The sequence below is a fragment of the Siniperca chuatsi genome, linkage group LG9 (assembly GCF_020085105.1).
Source record: "Siniperca chuatsi isolate FFG_IHB_CAS linkage group LG9, ASM2008510v1, whole genome shotgun sequence".
Lineage (NCBI taxonomy): Eukaryota > Metazoa > Chordata > Actinopteri > Centrarchiformes > Sinipercidae > Siniperca > Siniperca chuatsi.
In genome coordinates, this window is record NC_058050.1 from 28,631,391 (window position 1) to 28,648,846 (window position 17,456).

Below are 17,456 nucleotides of genomic sequence, written 5' to 3' on the forward strand. Positions count from 1 at the left end.
TGTTTTAACTTTTCAACTATGTTTTATGTAAATGTTATCTCCTAACATTGTGGTTAAAGGGGCAGTTCACCTCAAAATCAAAAATGCATATTTCTCCTCTCACCTGTAGCGCTGTTTATCCATCTACATCGTTTCGGTGTGAGTTGCTGAGTTTTGGAGATATCGACCGTAGAGATGTCTGCATTTTTTAAATATAATGGAACTAGATGGCACTCGGCTTGTGGAGCTCAAAGCGCCAAAAAAATAAATTAAAAAATACATTTGAAAAACTCAACAGCAACGTCTCTTTCCAGAAACCACGACCCGGTTACTCAAGATAATCCACAGACTTGTTGTGAGGGCGAACTGTCCCTTTAAATGCTGTTTCAGACCTCTCTCCACACTGCCACATGTGAGACTGGTGAAAAATACTAAAACCCTTTATTAGCCTATAATGCCATATTTTGGCTTAGAACTGTCAAATGTGAACATGTTTGGTTTAAAAAAAACAAAACAAGAGTCTGTCTTAAAAATCCAACATGTGTAATGTGTGTGTGTGTGAGCATAGAATGTCAACTCCTCCTCAGGCCAATAAACCTCCAAAAATCCCAGAAATATTACAGGACCTCTGTGTCCTACTTGTTGCTGTTGATTGCTAATCTGACTTGGATGGATCTTTGGAAGCCACTATCCCAGCCCCAACTCAGTTTTGTGCCGGTAAAGCCCGGGGAAGACAGAGATTCAGCTTTTCTCTGAAGTTTATTCATGTGCAATAAGCACACTGGTTATTGGGAGTGCCAACACAAGAATTGGATGCCAACAGGCCTTTTTCACAGAAGACACGTTGACATGTCCCAGTAGGAAAAGCAGAGGTGTACATAATCAAATTAATGATGGCTGCATTCCATTTAGCTGCTTCAGTTTCAAGCTCCTGGTATTGTGCATGCTGGCTCACTGCGACACTTGAATAGAACGAAGCCATCGTTAATGTTATTAGTAACACCTGAGCTTTCTCTACTACGACAAGACTGGAGTTTACATTCTGTCTGCCTTAAATTGGGCTCCTTTTTTTCTTTTCTTTTCAACCATAGCCACCATCTTCCCCCAATTTTAACCAAGTGTTTTAGTTGCCTAACCTTAACCACAGTTTATGAGCCATAATCAGTATAGCCAGGATCTTTGACCCTGCAGTACCTTAGAAGAGGAGTACTCCACTGATGTAGCAAAGCCCTCCTAGAACATTGTCGGACTCACGATGGATGCAGCAGAATAACAGGTGTCGTCTTTCTAATTCCACGCATTCTTCTCCCTTGTCAAAACCTGGTGCCTACATTACCCACAATGCAACTACACCGCTGACAGTTTGGTCGGAGATTCAGGCGTTATGTCAGGTTATGCTAGTAGTGACAAATGTAGCCTCGAGCTGCTAGCCCCAAGCAGAGATGAGGAGCTACAGAGGTCCGGTAAACTCACCCCCAGATTCTTTTCATTTTCAACTGCCGCTGACTCAAGTGACATTTATCAGACTCACACAGCTCCCTCTGGAGCCACAAGGCTTTCAACCAACTTTTTTCACATCTGCTGTAGTATTCTCCAACACATGTAAACACAGTCTGATGTAGAAAATCGGTGGAGTTTCTGTTTAACCATGCTGATGTTGCCATGCATGAATATTGTAGAAATAAATACATTAAAAAAACTGGCCAAAAAAAAAAAAAAAAAAAAAAAAGTTATTGCAAGATCTGCTCTGGCATCAAGGCTGTCATCTGCACGCCACTAGACCCAGTGCTAATTCCACCTCCCCTGCTGACATGTACAGATGTAACATGGTGTTTGCATTTATACCATGGATTTGGTGTAGTTGGAATTCGGGTTCATCAGTCTGGTGCTGAGGTTTGTTAGCCAACTGCAAAACCTTTGGCAGTTTAGTAAGGGCAGCAAAGATACTGCATGGGGTCGTCAGTTGGTATAACCCTTTACAGGCGAGACACGGTGTACTCCAAAATTGGTTATTGTACTCCAGAGTTGTGTTGTAATGGAAACTGCTCTTCTGAAGACTCACGATAGCTTGCTGAGGCCCAGACCACCCAACGCCCCAGGATCATCTACAGAGAGCCTGGAGTTCTGGTTGGTACCTGTGTCTTTGAGACTCGACCCAGCTGAACCTGACTGGCACTGCCAAATTAGAGACCCAAACCCAACCTGAGGTTATATTTTTGCTCTATTTCATCCATTACTGATTGTTAGCTCACCAGGCTAATGCAACATCCAGACGCAGCAAAGTGATGACAGTGTGAAACTCAAACAGGCAGACAGTCTCAGAGTCGGGCCAAAACGGCCAAACAGATGAGGTGTGCAACCGCAGGAAGGATCGGGATCTCCATTCGAGTGAAGTGATGCTTTTATTTAGAAGCTGATCGACACGTTCAAACGATTTGCCAGCAGTGGACAAACTCACTGATACACATTTCAAAATTTCAACCATAGCACACGTCACAAAACCGAATTATTCTAAAGCTGTTTCAGGTTTGGGAAGATGCAGTCTCTTCTAGGTTTTCAGCTGGGGACACTTCTGAGTAACCAAGGACAATTTCTAGGGAGGAGATTTATTTGACAAAACAGATGTGACTGTTTGGTGATCCTGAGTGAAGCCCCTGTAGTGGGAAGAAGCATGTTTCACACACCTGCACTGAAATCCACTGCAGCAGATTAAACAAACTGTCAGCTTTTTTCTCTTTGACACAGTGAAGCCACATTTCCCCTCTCTGCAAAACCAACGTGCTGTGTTTCATCTCTGGATCAATGTCTCAATTAAGATTTTTAAACTAACTTCTGATTCTAATCAATTCAATACACCAAAGCCATTTTTTAAATACTGTGTCACAACAGCTGCAGGCTCCTTGCAGCACGTCACCCTAAACCTACCAATATGACGAGGGTTAGGGTGACGTGCTGTCATACACAAATCAGTTGTTTCAGTTATCTAAAGCTGAGCCATTAACTGCTCACTGTTGCATCTGCATCTACCCCTTGCTATTTTCCCACAAGGCCACAGTGGTTGTTATAACATGGGTTAGTTCACGAGTGTCTGTGGAGGTCTATTTCTGCTTTTTAAAGGAAAACCCCGGAACATAAGTTCATCTCTTTCACACATTTTTGGTCAGGTAAACAACAGATAGATCAACACTCAGAAATACCGCTGCTGTATTATTCTCTGTCAGGCTGAATCTGTAAAGCATGTTGCATTCTGACCACATCTCAGTGCTTGATACATATTCTCATGACACAATGTCCAGCAATATTACAGTCTGCGTTATTGTAGAAGTGCTGGTGAAACCCGAGCGGTTTATGATTGGAATGCACAGGGTGGAAACACTGTGAATACACTGAACATTGATTATTTTGCCAAATTGTGTATTTTTTGCGGGATCCTTAGCAGACATTATTCTCCTCGGTCTATGAAAGGGTAACAAGTGACTTGTTTGCATAACTCTGTAGCAGCCTCTGCTACATATTGGATGGAGACTGGAATTGATTTTTTTTGAGTAAATGTTGTGGAGCGCAGTTTGCCCGGACAAACTACAGTGGCATACAAACCCGGCATACGCTCTGTCCCATCTCAGGGCTGCCTCCTTCAGTGGACGAGGCCTACGAGAGTGTGGTCTTTGCAGGACTGGGAGGGCTTTCAGACACATACCTGGCCAAGTGGCCACTTAAAACAACGATTGGCTGGGTGTGAGGGTGCAGGTGTAAAAGTGGGCGGGGTTTGAACTTCTCTCTCAGGCTCTTTCATTCTTAACACAACTGTCAGTTTTTGTGTGTACAACCAAGAGCAACACCATCAGTGTCTTCGAGGAGAGACTGTCTGAAAGTGTGCGCTGTTTTTTGTACAATTCATCGTGTTGAGACTGCAAAGACACAGAGTTCTTACAGAGATCGGGGAGGCAGTGTGATGTAGCCAGGGTGTAAACTATTTTGCCTTCAGATTTTGGTCTCCCTGAGACAAGTGACCAGCTTTCATAGGATTTTCAGATACAGAGGAGGGGTTCTGTCCTCCAACATCGGTAAAAGAAAGCTTTATTTCACGGGCACAAGTGGAACGGGACAGCCGGTTGTCCTGTTATAACGTATTTGTTCTAGAAAAACAGACTTTGGAGGGGACACCTTCTGAAATGGGACTTAACTATTGTCTACCAGTGATGGTACAGAAGGTATTTTGCATCACTTGTCAAAGGTTAAATACCTGGTGTGACATCACTGATTGGGGTGTGGCCAGAAGTGCAACACACTTGAAAGTTCCTGATGTAATTCAGTGTTAAATTAGGTTAAATCAATAAAATGAAAACATAAAATATGTTTAAGTAAACTAAAACATCAAGAACATGTTTTTTTCAATCACAAGAGATTCTTCTAGACCCCCATTTCACACTGATATTCAATAATCTGAGAAATCCATAGTAGAAGAGGCACAAATGTACCTTTTTCTCTAACAGTAGCTTCAGTAGACCTGAATGCAATGCAGTCACATTCCATACGCTTTAAGTAAGAGGTGAAGGTCACTGCCAATGTTAGAAAATGCTAACTGAAGCAGAGGTAGACATGGGAAGCCGATACAAAGTGGGTAGAGCAAAATAGTAAATTCCAACCCGTAATTGTTAAATGATCACAGGAATGCACAGATCATCACAGATCAGTGACACCTAACAGTATGAGGATGCCAAAAAAAAAAAAAAGCTCCTTTGACAGAGTCACTGTGTTTCAGATTCATCACTCATCTGTTGGAACTATTCTGCTGATAAAGGGTTTTTCTGTCCCTGATCCTGAGCTGAGGAGCAGGTCAGTCACTGAGTCACTTCTGTGTTGACCTGAGCAGCGATGCTGGCAGGTGTTACATTCAGGTGGATCTCGTACTGCTGGTCCAGACCCAGGTAGCTGTCACTCATCAGGTACAGTGTGTAGATACACCTGAAACCAGAAGGTACACGGATCAGCAGTTGCATGGATACATACGGGTGAAAGAAAATGTACTGGATTTTGTTGGACCTAAATTCCTCCCACTGGTGCTGTGAAATTACAAAGCCATTTGTATTTAAATTTGTAACTGCTAACGCTCACACTGTGCTGTAAAAAGCCAATTAGCTGGCATCACAGGATGAAAGTCAATGGCAAACTTGCCTTGTTGTTGCTGTTCTGATCATTTGTGACAGCAATGGCTGTTTTGATCCATGACTTTGCAAAACTTAGATATGACATTTTTTAGCTTCTCCAGAGCTTCTTCACAGTATAAAATGTTCTTTCTTTGTGATTGGTTAAAGTATAAAGGCACGGTCACACATGTGCGAAATTAATATTGGTGAATATTCCCGTTGACTTCCATTCTATGTGAGCGAAGGGGCAAATGAAACATTGGCTTCTGGTGGCAAAGCAAATTCACATCTTTGCTTCGCGTGGAGCTCAACTTTGGTGAACTTTGACCGGCAGAGTCGCAGCCTCAACCAACAGCAAAGAAGTGTGTGTGGTTGACCCCACTTGCCTGTCAATGTCTGTAGTTTTCTTAGTGAGCCAAGATGAAGGAGACGAATCTCGCCTCGGCAACGGTCACTCGCCTGCATTCGCGCATGCGTGACCGTGCCCTAAGTCTGGTGATATTCTGTGTTTTTCTTTTTGTCAACAAAGCCTGATGTATCTTCTTCCTCTGAGCCACAGAGCTCCATTGTTATCCAAAAACTATTAAAAACACATCAGTGAGCCGCACTGTTACACCGGGTCACATGTTCCTTCATCACCATGAACACACACACTGTAGTTTGACTCAATCCCACACACACCGTCCTGCTGGAAATAGTACCCAACTAATGCACTATTTCCTCCCACAGACAGAGAGGTGAAGTCAGAGAGTACTGAGAGATGGACTAATACATTGTTTTGGTCTTTTCATGGGATTTGGTCACTTCCCACAGTCTAGTTTCTATTATAATGAGGTGGAGCATCTAAAACTAGAAGAAACATCATCTATATTTTGGTGAAATGACTGATTGATAATGCCATTCACAGTCCTTGCTTTCCCAGAGAATTGATCAAAATGACTGACATTCCTGTGCACCTGGGAGAAGTTTGCCCTCAGGGCTTTCTGCCAGAAAACCTTCCTACTTGGTTAGGCTTAGGCACAAAACTACTTGGTTAAGTTTGGAAAAAAGAAAGGCAGAAAGCCTTTCTGCCAGAAATCCCTGAAGGCAAACCTCTCCCATGTGCCATTCCTGTATGTACATCTCTCAAAAGGCCATAATATTTCAAAGCTTTTGAAATTCAATTGTTAAATAAATGTAAAAATGTTTGACAATAAAGCTGACCTACTGAGGTGTTTCCTTTCACTCACTGTATATGGAGCATTTGGGGAACGCTTGTGCTTATGTGTGGCTTAAATCTTTCCTTTTTGTACAGCTGCTTACTTTCCAGTCTTCTCCGGTGTGTAGAAGGCCACAGACACTGCTGAGTAGTTGCGCACGTATCCAACCCGTTTGACAGCCAGCAGCTCCCTGCGATCCACCTCCCCCAGGACCAGGAACCAGCCTTCATCCTTCACCTTGGGAAACCTGGGAGCCTGGGCCTTACTGTCCTGCTTCCTCTGAAAAAAGTTCAAGATAAACTATATTAACACCTGACATTCAACTGACACTGTATTATGTTATGCTAGACAACATAATACAGCTGATAAAGCAATCTGATTTATTATAAAAAGTGAGTTTGTGCTGGTTTGTGATACATCACCGTATCACATGTGTGACGTGTCCATTTAAAGTAAAGGTCAGTTACTTTGCATATGAGACAAGGATTTATGCAGTAGTGTGAAATGTCTTTCATACACATCATTTGTTTCAAATCTGATGAATGAAATATTTTACCTTTTCAGGACGTTATATTCGTAATGTCTGATGTAATATATGTTCAGAGAATTTGTTTTGTTGTTTTGGTTAAATGTTGTGTTTTTGTTATGTATGTGAAACAGTGCATGTCTTGGGACACCAGACAAATTTCAGAAAATATTCTGATAAGAAAGTGAAATCAAATCAATTGTACTTTTACTTTGCTGCTGTGAGTGAATCAACTGATCACAGCGGCTCCATTCATATATATAGATATATATATATATCTATATATATCTATATCTATCTATCTATCTATCTATATATATACATATATATACACATATACATATCTATATACACATATATCTATATATATATATATATATATATATATATATATATATATATATGTATGTTATAAATGCATTTGTTTTAGCATGAAGCTCAAAGCAAACTGAGCCTAATTATAACTGAGACTAACAAATTCCTGCTAAAGCTAAATGACAGTGGAGTCTGATGAATGTTGAACTAAGCCTGATAAAGTAGAGCTTAGACTGATGAAAGCTGAAGCATGTCTGGTGCCACTCTCAGGCCAAACATTACATTTTTGTCTCACTAGTGTTCAGGACCTAAGAACAGCAAAACTGTCTCTGGTTCGAAGCTGTTTTCAGGTTTGTAAAGAGAATTACAGCCTCACCTGTCTCTCTGAGGTAGAGCGTAAGAGCATGACATAAAGCAATACCCATCCTACGCAGCGCCTAACTGGGATGCTACAGAGTACATCAGAATCGGAAAGTAGAATATGGGACATTAGTAATCATTTGGAGTCGTGTTTGTGTCCACCTTATGCTGCTGAAAACATGGCTGATGAGAGTGCTGACACTGAACTAAAATACTAAAGACAAAAAACAAATGAGCTCAAAACAATGAGCTGAAAAGCTCTGTAGAGTTAAGGGGACATCAACTGTGGGTTCATCACTGCTAGCGACCCCTTTCACATTACATGTAGTCATGCGATCCAGTGTTAAAATAAATCTATTAATTATTGCAGCTTTAAGGTAACCATACAGATTGTGTAAATACGCAGATACTATACTACTGCATTTTTCAACAAATCCAGATTTATAATGATACAATATAGTGACTTGATAGAAAGTTGAGTGTTGGTGTTGGGCATACTGACCCTCTGATGGCCCAGGTTGATGCGTCTCAGTGACACCTGCAGGACGTACTCCTGGTCAGCGTGGACATCCAGCCAGCTGCTCTCCTCCCTCAGGTTAGCTCCCGCTACAGGCAGGGGACGCTCTGTCTGCTCCTGGCTGTCCTCCCACCAGCCCTTCACGCTCATCTGAACCTCCAGCACTGGGAGATGACTCAGGAAGGACCACGCCTGACGAGGGAAAAAGAAGACGGTGACAAACAAGCTTCTTTAGATAGGCATTTAGTTCTGGTCCATTTTGTGTTCACACTACAAATTAACCAGGAGGTGTCAACATGGAGTCATACTGACTGACAGGTCAGTTATGTATTGGACAGTTTTAGTGACTTTAATCATGCGTCATCTTGGACCCACATGAAAAAAAATCACATTCTGGTGACTGACAGCAAGTCATACTGCACTATGTTTATTTACCTTCTCAGTCACAGAGAACCAACAAAGACACAGATATTAGTTGAGACAACAACCGAACAGCTAACTCTTTTTTCACTTACTGACATATCAGGGAAAATCCCCCCACATGCGTGCTGACACGCATGAGTTACCAAGGTTACCAAATGATCTTGCATAAATACATAGATCGCTTATGTGTTCCTAAACAGTCCCATGATCAGCAGATGTATTTAATAGTAGTTTAGTTTTTGAATTCATGGTAAAATCATACACCATCTATTATAACAGAATCCTGTAGTTGCTCTGCTTTGCTTTCACACTACAAACAAACTGCCAGAGTCAGATTGGAACTGGACCATTTCAATTCAATTCAATTCAAGGGGAAGCACAATGCAAATTCCATACCTAGAATTTTAAAATAATAATAATGTAATGGTAGTATTAATATTAATATTAAGTAATAATAATAATAGAAATTATAGTGATAGGATTAATGATAACAATAACAGTAACAAGACCAATAACAACAACTGTAGTAGCAGTTGTTGAGCTGGAACACAGGGGCAGCAGGTGGCCCACAACCACAGATCCAGACTCTGCAGCTCAGGAGGCAGAAATACCTGCTGAAAGCGACAGAAGGAGTGCTTTTGGTCTTGTTTTGTTCACTTTAAACTCACCAAACCAAATGGGCAAATGCACCAGACTTCCTTTAAACCGAACCAACAAGTCAGGTGTGGAAGCACCATGAGTAAGTTCCAATACAACAGAAAAGTCAACACAATGACTAAGCTCATAGCTATGATAAACCCAGTTCACTTTACATGACTTCGGGAACCTGCACCCAAATTAGCAATTATGCACCTAATTCTTAATTATATGGATCAAATTAATTATACATTGTTATTCTTTGTATAGTATGGTTTCTATATTTTTATATACATTTTTACTCCCCTGAAATGTGTTCTTGTCTTGGATGGGATCAATATTTGTTACTATTATGAGGCATTGACTGGGTGTGTTATTGTAAATACCTGTTGTTGCTATTGCTGGTGTGTTGTTGTCTGGAGTGCTTTATTGTTTGTATGTCTGTTATGGAATTATTAAAATTTGTACAAGAATGGGGCACCCCGGGAGCTCACCTGGTAGAGCGCGCACCACGTACCAAGGCTGAGTCCTTACTGGAGCCCTTTGCTGCATGTCATCCCCTCTCTCTCCCCTGCCTTTCCTGTCTCTCTCTACTATCACTATCAAATAAAGCGGAAATGCCCAAAAAAGAATCTGAATAAATAAATAAATCTATATAAGAATCACAAATGGGTGTGATTGTTTCCAGAAAAGAATGAGGTGGACATAGATGAATAAACTGTCATATTATTATGTAACATATAATTTAATTTCCCACTCTGCACAAAAGCTCAAAGCTGTAGAAATGAGACGTCACCCTGTTCCTTCAAATTTTTTCATTTAACATGAAAGTGGTGCTCAGAAAGGGAGTACAGAATTCTGAGAAAAAAAGAAAGTGAGAGTTTTAAGAGGGGGTCTGTGTTAGACGGACAGATCCTTCAGCTACTGTACAGTAAGTCTTAGGTGCCTTTTAAGTGTTTTTATGGAGAATTTAACATTTGGTTCATTCCAAAAGCCCCACCATGAGGAAGACATAAGACATAAAAGATAAAGGCACAGAGAGAGTGACAGAAAACTGGTGGAAGAGTGTGTGTGTGTGTGTGTGTGTGTGTGTGTGTGTGTGTGTATGGCAGCGTATTGAGGGCTGGGAGGAGAAAAGCCTCTCTGATTCACCCGGGAAAAGCTATTTATGTGAGGATTACTTTCCCTGAGCAAGTCAGACGGGAACGCTGCTGCACATCTAATTATTTAATTAGAGAGGCCGCCACACTGTGGGGGGGTAGGGGCAGTGGGGGAGTAAAGGTGGGGAAGGAGGAAAGCGGGGACACTGATTGGGTGAAGCCACAGGGCCTGCCGTCGTGCCCGGACACTCTCATTACTGCTGCAATTAGCACTTAAATTGGAGCTGTAAACCCTATCAATGGAGCTGTAATTGGGGATCCTGGAGGTATCTGGGACCACAGTGGCAAGACTGCTAATGGCACGTCACTGATAATGGTGCGTCAGATAGTATGTAATCTGCATGCATTAAAAATATGAATAGGCCCATTCTGAAGATCATTTTTGTAAAATGTACAGTATTCAAGTACTTGCAATCTATTATTGCAATCTTGCAATCTTGTTATTTCTGTAGTAAACCAACATTTTCAGCAAGTACATACTTTACTGATTTCGATGGACAATGTGCTCTTGGTGTGATAATATTTGTAATCTTACCTGGGAAATCTGACTTGATTGAAACTCTTGGTTGACGAAAGCAGCGAAAACACTTTCCTTTCCATTGCAGGCAGCAATCAGCTCAGGAAGCCCTTCGATTGGCCTGTTGAAGCCTCCCACATTGCTCCTCCCCTTCGTGTTTGCCCATTTCCTTTGGAGTGATTGGAAGAGAGGGAAGGGAGAGATTCTTGGTCATGAGGCAGCATCACAAAAAATCCTACCCCACGCTTCCTGCTGTTTTTCACCACAGGGACTGTGGGTCTTCCTTTCTCCTACCATTTTTATTGATTTTGCACAAAATTATTCGACACTGTAGGATGCAGGCCTGGAAATCCATATGGTGTGTGCTTGGAAAAACAACTCCAGTTTTGCAATGTATTTGCACCTATAATCTGACTGATGATGTTTGCTGAGTTCCATACCTAAGGAAGGGAATGGTTAGAAACTGTTACTCAGAGAAACACACCAGCTACTAATGGTGCATACAATACTGAGTCCTGTTTGTCATTACAGCAGCCAGACCTTAAAGCTATGAAACCCTTAACACCTAGAGTACTGTAGATGACATGGGAAGAAGACATTAATGCAACATGACGAGATGTAATGTGATACAAAGCACAGCTGAGAGAACAACGAGGCAGATTAGCTACTAGAGCTAGCTACAAATGATTGTACAGGCATTATAGGTGTACCTGGGGTGAAGTGGTGTTGTTTACCTGAACAGATAGAGGTCTTGTTGTTCTACATGTGGCAGTGTCAGTAATGAGGAGTCATGCAGCCAGCGGCCCTGGACGATCATCTGCACCAGGTTGCAGATGCTGATGGCTGTAACGAGCCAACCTTCATTGGCAGCTAAATCTAGCATTGCCTGAGGAGAAGAAACAGAAGGAAGTGTAAAATTAAAGATACACTAATCATGATTTTTATGCCATCTCAGCCAAAGTCACCCAGCAGGGTTTCAACTGGGTTTCCCCCCACTTTTTGAGTTGCCCTAGGTTTACCCTAAAGTTCTGCCCAGGCCATTTTGTTGTGTAAAGCTTCGGGCCCGGGTTGTTGTTTTTTTTCCAGATGTAATTTATCAAATGTTTTTCTCTTTTCTCTTTCTCTCTCTGACTGTGACAATCAACCTGTAATTAATATTATAAAGAGTTCAGTCTAGACCTGCTCTATATGAAAAGCGCAATGAGACAACTTCTGTTATGAATTGGCGCTATATAAATAAAACTGAATTGAATTGAATCACCGGAGTCCATGCACGCCATGTGTTGTAATTAGATACACAATGCCGAAGGGACAGAGTGTAGCCATTGTGAGACAAGCTGACAGTCATGGATGAAATGAAGCAAAAATATAGGTACAGTTCAAAGATGAGACCCGAACCCGAGACCCTGACGTAGCGACTACGTGCAGGTTGTGCGACACAGTTAATATGATAGCTTCCTCCATTTTGAACACAGTTCCTTCAAAGGTTAGCACTGCCGAGACTGCAATACCAGTTGGGCAGTACCAGTTGGGTTCAATCGTCAGGTCTTAAAGACACAGGTCTCAGGTTTCAACCCTAACAAAACAAATTCTAAAATCACTGGGAGCAGCCCTGCACCATTAAGTGATAAATCCAAACCGGAGAGTAAAGGCTACGGCAAGTGGTACCTTTCCAAAACAACTTAAGAACTGTGCCTCATTTTAGCACTGTAGTGCAATGTAAACTTGATGCATTTTAACTTTACAGATTTGATTAAGATGTCAGGAGTCGTATTCACAAAACACTTTAAGGCTTAACTGCCTGATTTAGTACGCCGGTCTACACAAAGACAGTCAGTCCTACCTTCAGGAAGGAAGTTTTTATTCTGTTCTTATTCATTTGCGTGTCCTCACAATAGATGGTGCTGGAAGCTTGGTGATGTAGTGACTACTTGTGGGTCGTGTAACACAGCTGATATGATATCTTCCTCCATTTTGGACTTTGGATCAGCACTGTAAAGATGGTTTACAATTAGTCAACTAATTGTAAACCATCTTGACAGTAGAGTTCACCAACGTTGAAAGTACTGTGCAAATTTACTTCCCTCTTTGAGAGAATCCACTTATTGTGGAGATTTCAATGACATTAACTTATTTCAGTCAGAAATGTCACTGTTATAAATGGTGACGTGACCGAGCCTTAAGAGTTTAAAGCATTAAAACCAAACCACCTTCAAAGTCTGCTAAAGTTAAGGGTAGTCTTGAAGACTCCTGAGTCACTAAGGCAGAGTCACAAACAATCCTTCAAGAGTTCACACTTAAGGATGATACCCATACACAAGTTAATTAAAGTTAATGAAATAAGGTAACAATGTGCATCTGATGCAGTTTGCAGCAGGGAAAGAAGGAAACAAATATATTAGATCATAAACTAAAAAGTGGCTGTTGGCAAATTGGTTTAGTTTTTATTGCCTGAGTAATCGGTGAGATTTAGAACCTCAAACATTTGGCTGCAGGGGGTCTGACATATACCATTTATGAAATGAGGAAAGGGAAGAAGAAGAAGAGGGACAAGAAGAAGCCAGCCCTCAGCTCCATTTCCTGCTTGCCCTGTGATTTTCCCTTCATCCCTCCGTGAGGTTTGAGGTTACTGAACACAGCTGCTCTCGAACAAACTTCATTAATCTAAAAGTAATTTCCAGAGGGTAACTATGGCTAAAAACGACTCTGGGTGCACAGATGAGGCCTAGCAAAGGTAATCAAAATGCTAATGCAGTACATATTAAGAGTGATTTACATTTCACAGTAGCTGCTTGAGCAAACTGATGACAGAATATGGCTGAAGTGCTTGGGGCCAACAGCAACAGGCTTAATTGAAGAGAATCACAGCATGTTAAGGGGAATCAATGTCCAGAGATGGACCTTTGAAAGGAAAAGTGGGAAGTTGTTTGAATACAAAAGAAAAGGATATTAATCACTCAGATAGGGCTGAAACAACTATGTTTTAAAGGCATACACGCAGCCCCATTTTACTGTCATGGGTCTCAAGTCTGTGTGTCAGTATGTGTAACACCTGAGAGGATCCCAGCGGTTTGCCATTAACTTCAATCACATGTTGCTTCATAATCATAACTGGAGAATCTTTCTTGAGGCGTGATGGAGGGTGTGAACTGCAAAGTGCAGGAAAAATGACTATGGTCTCTATGGTCACTATGAGGGATTTGACATGTTGCGCTTCAATAATTTAATTCCTCTAACTCTAACATCTTTTGTGCTGTTTCTGTATGTATTTGACATGCATTACACTTATTCCTGTTGTGGTAACATGTTTTTGATGTTTACTCTTTGTACATAGTCCATGCTAGTTTCTGTACAACTAGCATGCCTTTAAAGATTATGGACTGTGACAAAACAAGTCCAGTCTGCTTTTCCACTTTTCTAATGTTGGCTCGAAGGATAGGTCCATCCTGGTCACTGTGAGACAGAAAACGCAGCACTCCCTTTTTTCTCTTCCACAGCCTGGTCTTGACGAGCTTATTGTCCAGGGACTAGACGTTTGACTAGAGCATGCTGGGCAGTGGGGGCCGGTTTTCCAGCCATCTTAGCCTGACTAGGATGCCAGCCTTCCTGCTTTTTTTCCCGGTGATGTTTCCATGGATGAGCAGTCCAGATGTATGGTGCATCCAAACTTAGAAACTAAGTGCTGATTGCTGATCTGATTAACAGTTATGTTTATCAGCCATATATGATGTGGCTGGCGATATTCAGTACAAAGAAACTGCGATAAGTAAAAAACAAAGAGGCGAGATCTGTAGACTGTCCAGATTATCACAGTAAACTATAGTCATTGTAATATTCTGGGACTCATCTTGGGAGTGTGCTTTGTGACATGGCTCATTGTCTGGTTGGAAGTATCCATTTGAAAAAGAGTAGAGTGTTAGGAGAATTGGAGAATTGGAGAACCTGCCAATTAAAATGTTGACCAGGGACAGCAACAGCCTGTCAGACTGTCGCATTCCCTTTATGTATACTGCAAGAATCAATAAAAATATACATTCATTCAATAAAAACAACCATAAAGAAACTGAAGACCAGAACCATTTCAGTAAATGGTAGCAGCAGGACACCAGAGAAGTAACCACATCCATGAGCCATGCAATATCACTGCCAGATACACAGCATGGAAAATCACAAGCACATGTACATATGGACTCACACAAACACCCATCCCGAGCTGTGGACAATGGCTTACAGACGTTAAGACATGGTGCTAACTTCAAACACTACATACAAAGAAACTGAATAAACACCAGCTAGCACATCACACCTTAGATGCAAAATCATCTGCATGGGCAATCTTTGATTGATAAAGTTATAGGGTCGTTATCAATGTTCCTGACTCTGATAACTTGACCAGGTGCTAAGTATTCTCTTGTTCAAAACCTTGTCTCCAGCCACTTTCCATGTGAACACTGAGTAGCAGACCCATTGTGGCTGCCAGACAATGAGAAACCTGGGTGTTAGATCTAACCTCTGAGCATCGTTATTTATGAGATGGATCAGCAAGTTCAACTACAAATCACCTACTAATGTTTAACATTCCCCTTATTCTCTGCTTCATCTATAACCCAGCGCTGCTCCCAAGATGTGCTTGCTTTTCATGTGCTGTACATTATTCAAATCTATTTGTTATGTATTCCTCTCTACTCTACGTCATGTTGCTATCATTAAATGACTCAGCTGTTATTTCAATTGAAAGTTAAGTGTTTATGCTTCTAAACTTGTTTTACTATTCAGTTCAAAGCCCTTTAGTTTTGAATATACGGTCAGCTGGCTGAAGTCAGAAGCCTGCTACCTGGATGTTTTGTACATTGCAGCGAATCCAGGTATTTTGCCAACCTGGATGTTAGAACACAAAAGTCGATAAAAAAAAAAAAAAAAAAAAAAAAAAAAAAAAATCATGTTTGCATACTGATTTTCACTTGCCGTGATCCCTGAATGCTTTACCGCAGTTACGCTTTCTCTAACATGTTGAGCCAGTCAGTTAAGTGCGAGGCCACAGCTCAGTTGAGGGCAGGGAACATGTTTTGGCCATACTCGCAGGCAGAATCTAAATATTATGTATCAGCACAGTCATCCCCTACTGGCAAAGTGCAGGACAAATGCACATGGCACTCCATGGTGTGGAGAAAGTGTGCTATACTGGACAAGTGGAAAAAGGTCATTTGTGGCACACTTTCATTTTTTATCCACAGCTATTGTACAAATGTTCCTAAAGCCTGAATCATAATCGCTTGTTTTTGTGTTTTGATAAAGTGATAACTCATAAGATTATTGAATCAGTTATCACATTAGTGATTTGTTGCAGCTATGTATCAGATGCGCAGTGAATCCTACCTGACAGATTCGGATAGCGTTGTCCAGCACTGTCTTGGTATCGGTGGTGTAGTCGCTGCATGGCAGCTGGGCGTGGCTGAAGTGGGCCTGCAGCAGCAGGTGGGTCTTGGTGTGGGCGCTGTCATAGGAGTGGGGATTGACCTGCAGGGGGAGCTGCTGAGCCAGCTGGCTGTTCAGCTGGTCCTCGTTGTGTCTGACGGGCAGCTCTGCGTACTCCTCTGCATCCTGAGAGAGAGAGATCAAAAGTGAAACGGGGAGTCTAAAGTATGCTTTGGACCTTTTTAATCCGAGCATATGTACTCTAACAGCTGCATTTACCTCCCAGCTCTTCTGGTTTATCCCTGCTTGGAAAACCGGCTGTTCCCCTTCCCCACAAAGACTGCAGGGGAGTCTTTTCACCAGACCTGATTACCTAAAAATCCTTTACACCTGCTTATAAAAATCTACCAAGAATTTGACCAATTCTTCAAAATCTCTGAAGTAAATTTCTGAGAATGCTTAACACTGAATGAGAAAGACAAACTGGGTACATAAACTGACGACGATGGTCCATCAATCTCCTCTCCTCTGAGGCTGTGTGTTGGGCCCTGTTTGTGGTTGTTATACAGAAATGCGTGGACACGCATGGACCCTCTCCTCTAATTCACTCCAGTTCAACTTTGGCTAATGTAGTCCCATCAACAGGCTGTGCTGGAGGCATTTGTCACAGCCTCCCCCCAGCCTGAACTGTTAAGGCTCCATCCATCACTGACTGAAGCTAGTGTTTCAAAAGCTAGGACCTGAAAAAGGACCTGAGTGGGGTGGGGGCTGGGATGAGGGCTAGGAATAGGAATCATCTCTGAATGATTTATCTTTCTGTGCCGTTGTGTCTGCATATGGATGTGCTGGAGAGAAAGACTATAGATCTTTAAGCAGACATCATAACCAACAACTCCACACCGCCTCACACCCTCTGATAGTAACATTTACAGAGACGGGGCGAAAGTAATGGGAGAGACTGGAGCTTTGAATCAGTAATTGCAGAGAGAAAACAGACAAAGTGGAGCTAGGCAAACAAAAAGGGAGGGAGGTACACACAGCTGAGACTTATTATTGTGGGGGTCAGGTCCACAGACCAACTGCTACAAAAACACATTTTTACTGTTCAAACTAGTTAATTTCTTCAAATGTTGTCTGCAGTTTGTCCGAAATATCACACAATTGGTCGTGTTGTATTTTACAAAAGCCTCTTCATTTTCTTTTCAGCTTTTGTTTCAGTTAGTGCTGAAAGTCAATGAATTAAGTACTCAATCAACAGAAGA

At 41.7% G+C, this 17,456-nt stretch overlaps 1 protein-coding gene across 6 annotated transcripts in view; it reads right to left on the reverse strand.

Annotated features, from left to right (window-relative positions):
* Window positions 1–2,362: 2,362 nt before the first annotated feature.
* Window positions 2,363–17,456, reverse strand: part of ascc3 (activating signal cointegrator 1 complex subunit 3) — a 160,313-nt gene continuing 145,219 nt past the window's right edge. For all 6 annotated transcript variants that reach the window (XM_044207740.1, XM_044207738.1, XM_044207735.1 and 3 more), the window contains exons 37-42: window positions 16,156–16,380; window positions 11,514–11,665; window positions 10,798–10,948; window positions 8,029–8,235; window positions 6,429–6,604; window positions 2,363–4,944 (exon numbers count right to left, since the gene is read on the reverse strand). In XM_044207740.1, the coding sequence (XP_044063675.1) occupies window positions 4,821–4,944; window positions 6,429–6,604; window positions 8,029–8,235; window positions 10,798–10,948; window positions 11,514–11,665; window positions 16,156–16,380 (1,035 nt within the window). In that variant the 3' untranslated portion in view covers window positions 2,363–4,820. The remainder of the gene's footprint in view (window positions 4,945–6,428; window positions 6,605–8,028; window positions 8,236–10,797; window positions 10,949–11,513; window positions 11,666–16,155; window positions 16,381–17,456) is intronic.